Source organism: Triticum aestivum, chromosome 1A (assembly GCF_018294505.1).
Source record: "Triticum aestivum cultivar Chinese Spring chromosome 1A, IWGSC CS RefSeq v2.1, whole genome shotgun sequence".
NCBI classification, from domain to species: domain Eukaryota; kingdom Viridiplantae; phylum Streptophyta; class Magnoliopsida; order Poales; family Poaceae; genus Triticum; species Triticum aestivum.
In genome coordinates, this window is record NC_057794.1 from 466,591,900 (window position 1) to 466,602,257 (window position 10,358).

The 10,358-nt window shown below is 48.9% G+C and overlaps 1 protein-coding gene across 1 annotated transcript; it reads left to right on the plus strand.

Moving 5' to 3' along the window:
• Positions 1 to 2,014: 2,014 nt before the first annotated feature.
• On the plus strand, positions 2,015 to 9,706 carry LOC123148923 (uncharacterized; the record flags this gene model as incomplete). Its single annotated transcript, XM_044568472.1, is given in 3 exon segments — positions 2,015 to 2,188; positions 8,650 to 8,852; positions 8,938 to 9,706. Coding segments are annotated over 3 exon segments (756 nt in total). The 3' UTR covers positions 9,389 to 9,706.
• Between the last annotated feature and the right edge of the window lie 652 nt (positions 9,707 to 10,358).

Genomic DNA, 10,358 nt, shown 5'->3' on the forward strand with positions numbered 1-10,358 from the left:
TCGAATTGTTGGTTGTGAACCGTGTAAATGTACATGTGAATTTTGTTATGAAAAGCAATGTGCAAATAAATGATTATGCCTGTACATTGTGTTCCTATTTTTCTGTCAATTTCGTTTGCATTGCTGGTAACATACTTCAATAAAGCGCGTGCAAGCAATGGTGAACGGAATTGTTATCACTGACCGGTTGGCAGTCATAACAAGTACAACATCAGTTACCTACTGGTTGGCCCACCTGTGATTAGCAAGTCATCATTGACCCCGAGGCACTTACCGGTTAGAAACTTGTCTGTGATGATACAATCTCGCCGGTCAGTGGGGTTCGGATCTGTAGTAGTGTGAAAGCTTTGTCCCAAGGGGGGATCTGTGCCGATGATCTTGATGCCCACAAGCGTCATTTTCTCCGTGAAGGCATTGTCAAAGGGGTTCTTCACACTTGCCATGGGTCACCTTGGCTCACGGACATTGGTTTGTGTTTGGTTGTCGAGTCTAGTTTTCGTTAGGGTTTGCTCGAGTTCATCATCATGGTGTTTGCTTGATTATCCCCTAATTAATCATGTCATTTTGGTTTTCGGTCTAGTTTCTGTATAAACTGGGTCAACTTGATGGTTTCATTTCTTAATGAAATGATAGGAGCATCGTGCTATGCTTTTGATGATGTCCTGTAAAAAAGTGAACAACAAAGACCACTAAAATATGAAAATTTACACCAAGGCCTTTAGAAGTCATACTCTAGCCCCACCCTTAGTGTCTCAACCTTCTCTCAAAGGTTCTAAAGAATCCCATTAACTATCCAACGGAAAGGGAGTTAAAAATGATCGTGAAGCACATTGTAGTCAAGAATCGAAAATTACGTACTTACGGGCAACCTCCTACGAAACCCCCTACGGACTTCCCCTCCACGGCCTCCCACTAATTCCCTCCCCCTTGATTTTTGTGTGGGCTCCTCCCGTCCAACCAGATGTTAACACCTCATCTTGTAATTGTAAGTCTACAATTAATCGTAGGTGTAGCAAAAACTTGTCAGGAATACATCATCTGCAAGAAAACTACTGAATGCTTTGTCATGAAACACTTCAGAATTTTTTGTTTGAAAAAAGACATCTCTATAATTATCAAGGATAACAATTAATCAATCCAATGCAAAGATAACAAGATACAAAATGTCTGAGAAAGATAATAATATTACATCAAAAATCATATTGGACTTCTCTCTCCTTCGATAGTACACCGTCCGCTGGAGCTTGAAAATTATATAGAACCAACAATACGGAGAGGCAAACCTGCAAACATCATCACCATACTATGTTTTGAAGACTGCGATAACCATTCACCGCTAGAAACGAGATCTAGTAATCGTCGAAAAACAATGAAGACCAAGAGACAAAAGGACTTGCTAAGTCAACTTAAAAAACAAAATTGAAGTCAATTGAGACTTAGGCAAACCCCGGTCGAATGGGAGCGCAGGAACCAAAACGAGCACGGCACGCCATTGCAAGACAGAACAAAATGATCGACTGGCCATTTGTGGGGTCAAAAGTCGTCGGGGCCGAAACCCATTGGTCCCCAGTGTCTGGATGGCCCACTCGTGGATGGATGGTACGATAAAACCAAGAGATATTTCGGCCCCACCGTACGGAATTAGCATGCTAGAGATCCATCGCTGTGGACGCAGTGTGAAACAATTCGGACGCAATTCTCTATCACTTATGTACAGTAGAACAATAAGATGGCTATCTGTACTAGTTACCGCGCCGGCAGAACCATGGATATAAGTCGCGAAGGCGAAGCTGTCTACCATGTCAACTTCCTAATTAAGGACAGTAGTAACTTTCTTGATTACGCCCACGTACGTAAAAAACGTAATGATGGAGGAATTACGCGGAACTTGGGCAGAACGTAGGTGATGGCGATGGTCGTAGAAGTTTCGCCCTTCCTTGACATAGGCTTGCACCAACCGAACTACGCGCGTCGGCGCCGGTGACATGTATGCACGCCCGGCCCGGGCTCCCTCTATATAAACCACGGGTGCACGCCAGTCGACCGCAACCCAAAAGAGGTCGAGGTTCCATCGAGAGCATTGGCCATGAAAATGGATCAGAAGACGATCATCGTGTGCTCGGTCGTCGGCTCCCTCGGGGTGCTGAGTGCCATCCTGGGGTTCTCAGCCGAGGGCACCAAGCTCACCGTAAGCTACCACACTCACTACGTTCATCTATCCTTGCTACTGATGTACTACATGTACACGTGTGTGCTGAAATCTGAGATGGGCTCTAGGCCCATATTGCAATTTCTGAAAAATCTCTAAGGGCCCATGTGGGTTATATGGCACTAGGTGTGGTGGGAAGTTTAGTCCCACCCCGGAAGTGGAAGGAGAGTTGGAGTGGTTTATAAGGGTTTCTCTTCTACATGCTATTGGAGCTTGAGAAGAGAAGAGGCCCTCGCGCACTCCTCCTCCGCCGCCCGCCTCGCCTCGCCACGCCACGCCTCGCCGCGCCGGATCGTGGGCTGTCACGGACTCGGACGTGGGTCGAGCCCACGTCTCTCCACGCGGCTGCGCCTATAAGTATGCGGTGTCTCCTAACCCTAGCCACCACGAACAGATCACATCTGCTCACGCGCACGCCCGCCGTCGTTCCTTTGCTGCTGCCGCCGCCGGTGACTCCATCCCGTCCGCCACGTACACGGTCGACAGGAGAGCAGGTCTCCGAAACCACGCCCTTCTGGTTCCTGTACGGGGTGAGGGGCGAATAGGTTTTTGGGCAGCGATTACGCGACTGCTCGCTTCCGATCGTCTACTTCCTCTACGTCCGCGTCGCCTTCGTCATCATCATGTCCACCGACGCCGATCGTGCCGCCGCCGAGAAAGCTGAAGCCGACAAGAAGGTCGCCGAGGACGCCGCTGCTGCCACCAAAGCCGCGGCATCTGCGTGGCCTACTGGAGGGTATAACTCGTTTATCCCGCTCCTGATTATTTTCATATTAGCAGTACTAGCAGTATGTGTAGATTTGTCTACTGTTTGCTTAGTACGTGCATGTTTAGATCAGAGTCAGTACGTCATCAACTTAGTCAATGCCATGCTAGTGATTTACTCATGGATTAATTTAATCGAGAAATTGCCTATTTACTCAACAATCCAAAAACCTATTATGTGTAGGAATTTCTCGGCAAGTGGCTTTGCCGCTGCACTGAAACCGGATAAGTTTACCGATACATACTTCAAGCGTTGGCAGACTAAGACCACGTTATGGCTCACGGCTATGAACGTGTTCTGGGTCACCGGTGTCTCCACGGGAACGATTGCTCCTGAACAGGAGAAGGCGTTCAAGGAGGCTACCGTTGTGTTTCTCGGAGCAGTTTTTAGCGTGATCGGAGATAAACTGGTCGACGCATATTTACATGTGCATGTCGCCAAGGACTTGTGGGAGGCGCTCGAATCTAAATTTGGGGCCGCCGATGCAGGGAGCGAGATGTATATTATAGATCAGTTCCACGATTACAAGATGGTTGAAAACCGTCCTGTATTGGAGCAGGCTCATGAGATAATATGCATTGTTAAGGAACTTGAGCTTCTCAAGTGCGAGTTACCGGGCAAGTTTGTCGCGGGCTGCATAATCGCTAAGCTCCCTAATTCCTGAAGGAACTTTGCCACCACTCTGAAACATCAGAGGCGTGAATTCTCTGTGGAGGATGTCATTGGTCATCTGAGTGTTGAGCAGAATTCGAGGGCAAAAGACTCGCACGGAAAAGGGGCCGAAGGGACTTCTGTTGCCAACATGGTGAACCAGAAGAACTTCAACTCCCACAAGCCCAAGGGAAAGAACGGTGTCCAACACAATACCGACTTTAAAAAGAAGGGTAAGAAGACCTTCAAGAAGAACAAGAAGGACGAGGGCTGCTTTACTTGTGGTTCGGTTGAACATTGGGCCAACAAGTGCCCAAACAAGTACAAGAAGTCAGGACAGGACTCCAAGTCTGTCAACATGATTGTGGGCAACAATGAGAATGGTGCATCTGGGTACAGTAATTTATTTACTGTTTTTTCAGTGTTTCAACCCAACGATTGGTGGGTGGACACAGGTGCAGGTGTTCATGTGTGTGCTGACATTTCATTGTTCACTTCTTACCAGGTCACAGGTCACGGGTCCGTATTGATGGGGAATGGCGCGAGTGCTTCTGTTCATGGTGTTGGCACGGTCGATCTGAAGTTTACTTCGGGAAGGATCGTGCAGCTGAAGAACGTGCAGCATGTCCCCGCCATCAAGAAGAACCTCGTTAGTGGCTCCCTTCTATGTAGAGAAGGGTTTAAGTTGGTTTTCGAGTCTAATAAATTAGTTGTTACAAAATATGGACTCTTTGTTGGAAAAGGTTATGAGAGCGGAGGGATGTTCCGCCTTTCCCTCGCAGATTTTTGTAATAAAGTCGTGAACCATATTCATTCGAATGTTAATGAATCTGAAGTTTGGCATTCACGTCTTTGTCACATTAGTTTTGGTGTTATGACGCGGCTAGCCAAGTTGGATTTAATCCCGAGTTTCACTTTAGCCAAAGGTTCTAAGTGCCTTTCATGTGTGCAAGCTAAGCAACCTCGCAAGCCTCATAAGGCCGCGGAGGAGAGACACCTGGCACCATTAGAACTCATACATTCTGATTTTTGTGAGATGAATGGTGTGTTGACTAAAGGTGGAAAGAGATACTTCATGACATTGATAGATGATTCCACTAGATATTGCTATGTGTATCTGTTAAATACTAAAGATGAGGCTCTACACTACTTTAAAATCTATAAGGCAGAAGTTGAAAATCAACTTGAAAAGAAAATTAAACGAGTCCGGTCAGATCGTGGTGGAGAGTACTTCTCGAGTGAGTTTGATTCCTTCTGTGCGGAACACGGCATTATTCATGAGAGGACGCCTCCCTATTCACCCCAGTCAAACGGGGTTGCTGAGCGGAAAAACCGTACTCTAACTGATTTGGTTAACGCCATGTTAGATACATCGGGTTTATCCAAGGCATGGTGGGGGGAGGCTATATTGACGGCATGTCATGTCCTGAATAAAGTTCCGACAAAGGATAGTGAGATCACTCCCTATGAGAAATGGGCAAAGAGAAGGACGACACTCTCGTACTTGCGCACTTGGGGCTGTTTGGCGAAAGTCAACGTGCCGATCCCCAAAAAGCGTAAGCTTGGACATAAGACCGTGGACTGCATTAATTTGGGCTACGCTAAGAACAGCGTTGGCTATAGATTTCTAGTAGTGAAATCTGAGGTACCTGACCAGAAGATCGGTACAATTATGGAGTCTAAGGATGCTACATTCTTTGAGGATATTTTTCCTATGAGAGATATGCAAAGCACTTCTAGACAGGAATCTGAGGAGACTCCTGAACCTGCCATCCCTATGGAATATTATGAACAAACACATGATGAAAATCCCGAGGAGGATGACGAGGAAACCCTTGGTAGGGGCAAGAGACAAAGGACTGCAAAGACCTTTGGTGATGATTTTTTCGTGTACCTCGTGGATGATACTCCCACTTCTATTTCAGAAGCGTATGCCTCTCCAGAAGCTGACTACTGGAAGGATGCGGTCCGTAGCGAGATGGATTCCATCATGGCTAACGGGACATGGGAGATCACTGACCGTCCCTATGGTTGCAAACCACTGGGATGTAAGTGGGTGTTCAAAAAGAAGCTTAGGCCCGATGGTACGATTGAAAAGTACAAGGCTAGGCTTGTGGCCAAGGGCTATGACCAGCAAGAAGAGGAAGATTTCTTTGATACTTATTCACCTGTGGCTAGACTGACCACCATTCGAGTATTACTCTCGTTGGCGGCCTCACATGGTCTTCTCGTTCATCAGATGGATGTTAAGACGGCTTTTCTAAATGGAGAGCTAAAGGAGGAAATCTACATGCAACAGCCTGATGGCTTTGTGATAGATGGTCAGGAAAGAAAGGTGTGTAGGTTGATAAAATCTTTATATGGCCTGAAACAAGCACCTAAGCAATGGCATGATAAGTTTAATACAACTCTGACATCTGTTGGTTTCGTTGTTAATGAGGCTGACAAATGTGTATACTATCGCCATGGTGGGGGCGAAGGAGTTATACTGTGCTTGTATGTTGATGACATACTGATATTCGGAACAAACCTCAAAGTCATTGAGGAGGTCAAATCGTTTCTATCTCAGAACTTTGAGATGAAAGACCTTGGTGTGGCTGATGTTATCTTGAACATCAAGCTACTGAGAGATAATGAGGGTGGGATCACACTTCTGCAATCCCATTACGTTGAGAAGGTGCTGAGTCGTTTTGGATATTCGGACTGCACACCATCTCAAACACCATATGATCCTAGTGTATTGATTCGAAAGTCCAAAGGCATGGCTAAAGATCAATTGAGATACTCTCAAATCATTGGTTCACTGATGTACCTAGCGAGCGCAACGAGGCCTGACATCGCGTTTGCTGTGAGCAAACTGAGCCGGTTTGTCTCCAAACCGGGTGATGTACATTGGCATGCTGTTGAGAGAGTTATGCGCTATCTGAAAGGTACTATGAACTATGGACTTCACTATACCGGATACCCGTCGGTACTTGAAGGGTATAGTGATGCGAATTGGATCTCTGATGCTGATGAGATGAAGGCCACAACTGGGTATATGTTTACTCTTGGAGGTGGCGCTGTTTCCTGGAAGTCTTGCAAGCAAACGATCTTAACGAGATCGACAATGGAAGCAGAATTAACGGCATTAGACACATCTGGTGTTGAAGCGAGATGGCTTCGAGATCTTTTGATGGACTTGCCATTGGTTGATAAACCGGTTCCGGCTATCCTTATGAACTGTGACAATCAGACTGTCATCACCAAGGTGAAGAGTTCAAAGGACAACATGAAGTCCACCAAACACATAAGAATGAGATTAAAAGCTGTCAGAAAATTAAGAAACTCCGGAGTGATAGCGTTGGACTATGTCCATACGGCTAAGAATCTGGCAGATCCCTTTACAAAAGGGCTATCACGTGTTGTGATAGATAATGCATCGAGGGAGATGGGTATGAGACCCACATGAGTTGCCATGGTGGTAACCCAACCTATATGATCGGAGATCCCGTGAACTAGGACCTGGGAAAACAAGCCAGTGGTGAACTGATGAGAGTAACTATACTAACCCACTCCGCTGGAGATGCAATACTCTCGATACTGTATGGTAGGATGACTACGGTCTCAATGTGTTCCAAAGCTTATAAAAGCAAGATGCTATCCTACAGAGCGATCTTTGGAGGAACACACCTATATGAGCCCGACTGCTGGTCACAGTCTATGAGATTGGGGTGATCTCTAGTAAGCTCATGAATAGGCCAGGAGTGTGACTTATATGCTCCACCCGAGGGGTCAGCCTTCGGCAGCCTAGTACTAGTAAGACATGTAGTGAAACTTCTTTACGCCAAACTGACAATTCAAGGCATAGTCCATTGTTCAGTTGTGAAGGAGTGTAGCCACTTGCTCTAGGTGAAGTTCAACCTTAACAGGTCTTTACTGAAACACTGGTATATCAAAACAGCAATTGGAACAGAGGACACAATGGGCCCTCGAGATCTGGTGGGGGATTGCTGAAATCTGAGATGGGCTCTAGGCCCATATTGCAATTTCTGAAAAATCTCTAAGGGCCCATGTGGGTTATATGGCACTAGGTGTGGTGGGAAGTTTAGTCCCACCCCGGAAGTGGAAGGAGAGTTGGAGTGGTTTATAAGGGTTTCTCTTCTACATGCTATTGGAGCTTGAGAAGAGAAGAGGCCCTCGCGCACTCCTCCTCCGCCGCCCGCCTCGCCACGCCACGCCTCGTCACGACGCGACGCGCCGCGCCGCGGGTTGCGGGATTGAGCCGAGCCGAGCTCACACCTACGCGCTTATTTTTGCCAGTCACTAACGGAGAGTTTTCTGACAGCTGGGCCACGATCTGAGACGTCGGATCGTGGGCTGTCACGGACTCGGACGTGGGTCGAGCCCACGTCTCTCCACGCGGCTGCGCCTATAAGTATGCGGTGTCTCCTAACCCTAGCCACCACGAACAGATCACATCTGCTCACGCGCACGCCCGCCGTCGTTCCTTTGCTGCTGCCGCCGCCGGTGACTCCATCCCGTCCGCCACGTACACGGTCGACAGGAGAGCAGGTCTCCGAAACCACGCCCTTCTGGTTCCTGTACGGGGTGAGGGGCGAATAGGTTTTTGGGCAGCGATTACGCGACTGCTCGCTTCCGATCGTCTACTTCCTCTACGTCCGCGTCGCCTTCGTCATCATCATGTCCACCGACGCCGACCGTGCCGCCGCCGAGAAAGCTGAAGCCGACAAGAAGGTCGCCGAGGACGCCGCTGCTGCCACCAAAGCCGCGGCATCTGCGTGGCCTACTGGAGGGTATAACTCGTTTATCCCGCTCCTGATTAGTTTCATATTAGCAGTACTAGCAGTATGTGTAGATTTGTCTACTGTTTGCTTAGTACGTGCATGTTTAGATCAGAGTCAGTACGTCATCAACTTAGTCAATGCCATGCTAGTGATTTACTCATGGATTAATTTAATCGAGAAATTGCCTATTTACTCAACAGTGTGTTCGTCTTACTCTGTTGATGCATATCTTGCAGGTTTCGGACTTGTACGTGGATGGAGGGGTGTGCCTGTACCCGCAGAACCCCGCGCTCGGGCTCGGGGTCTGCGCCGCCATCTTCCTCATCGTGGCCCAGATCGCCTTCGCGGTCGTCGGCGGCTGCTGCGGCTGCTGCAGGTCCCGCGCCATCCCCTCCGAGAGCAACCGGATCATCGGCGTCGTCTGCGCCGTCTTCTCATGGTGAGTGGTCGATCCTCGGTGGATAAATCAGCAAGCGCTCGCTAGCCGGGCCACTACTTGCTGACTAAAACATGCATGCATGCAGGATCATGGCGATAATCGCGTTCTCGCTGCTGGTGACGGGCGCGGCGTGGAACACCACCGGGACGCGGGACCCGTCGCCGTTCGGGCTGTGCTACGTCCTCAAGGACGGCATCTTCGCCGGCGGCGCCGTGCTCACGCTCGTCGCCACGGCCCTCGGGCTCACCTCCTACGTCATGCTCCGCGGGCAGCCGGCCACCGCCGCGCCCAAGGAAGGCGAGCAGATGCCGGCGGGCGCCGCCGGGATCAGCATGGGGCAGCCGCAGTTCCAGCAGCAGCCTCCGCAGGGGCAGGGGTACGGCCAAGCGCCGAACCCTCATTACGCCCCTCCTCCGGCACAAGGACAAGGCTATGGAGCGCACACAGCCAACCAGCAGCAGCAGCAGCAGCTACCCCCGCCTCCTGGACGAGGCTACGGGCAGTACCCTCCTCCTAAAGGACACGAACAGGTGTGACGCGCGCCGTTCGATCAAACCATGCATCTCGATCGTGATATACTCCGTGATTTCTACCGTTTTGTGGATGTAACGTGTGTCTCGCTCGACCTCACCGGAGGCCCTATATTCTTCAGTTACTTTTAGAGGATCAGTCATGCTTGTTTGCTGCTTTACGTTTGCAATCGAGATCTCTCCTATGATCTTCAGAGAGTCAGCAATGCTAAAACTAATGCTTGCTTTGCCATCGTGTTTTCAGTTTAGATCTCAAGTCATCATGTTGAAAAGACGGTTTCACGACCGGGGTCAGCAACGCTAAAACTAATGCTTGCTTTGCTATCGTTTTTTTTTTTTGGTGGTTTCTGCTACGAACGCTCTATGGTGTGTCTGATTTCACGTGCGAACCTCAACGCGGTGACAGTCGTCCGTCTGCATGAGCGCATCATTTGTTTCATTCACCCTCCCGAGCGAAAGAGGCAAACGTCGAATCCAATAACTTTTTTTGAGCACTTTGAACAAGTGACATTCCCCTCTGATGTAGCATGACAATTACTAAAAATATGTGTGGCAACTGGCGGTGCTTGAGGCCAATTTTTGGGCGGGCTGGATTGGCCAAATAGAACTAAATAGCACGCGGGTTGATGTTCCAAGGCCTAGGAATTAAAAAAAAATAGTGTATAAATGTAAAAATGCTGGGCGGGCCACGGCCCTTTCGGCCTTGCTGAAGCTCTGCCAGTGGCATTATTTGCGGGCCATGATTAGTGGTCATCGGAATGGGCTCCGGAGACATCCGAAAGATTCCGAATTTTATTTGTGAAAGAAAGTTATGAAGGGCCGTCATAAGATGACGACCCCTAGTAGGCCTATGGGGGCCCACATGGGGCGCCATGCCTTATGGCGGGCCCTAGGCCGAATGGGGAAGGGGAAGGAATCCTTCCCTTTTCCACCAAGTGGAGGAGGAGAAGGATTCCCCCTCCTTGGGGAGGTGGGG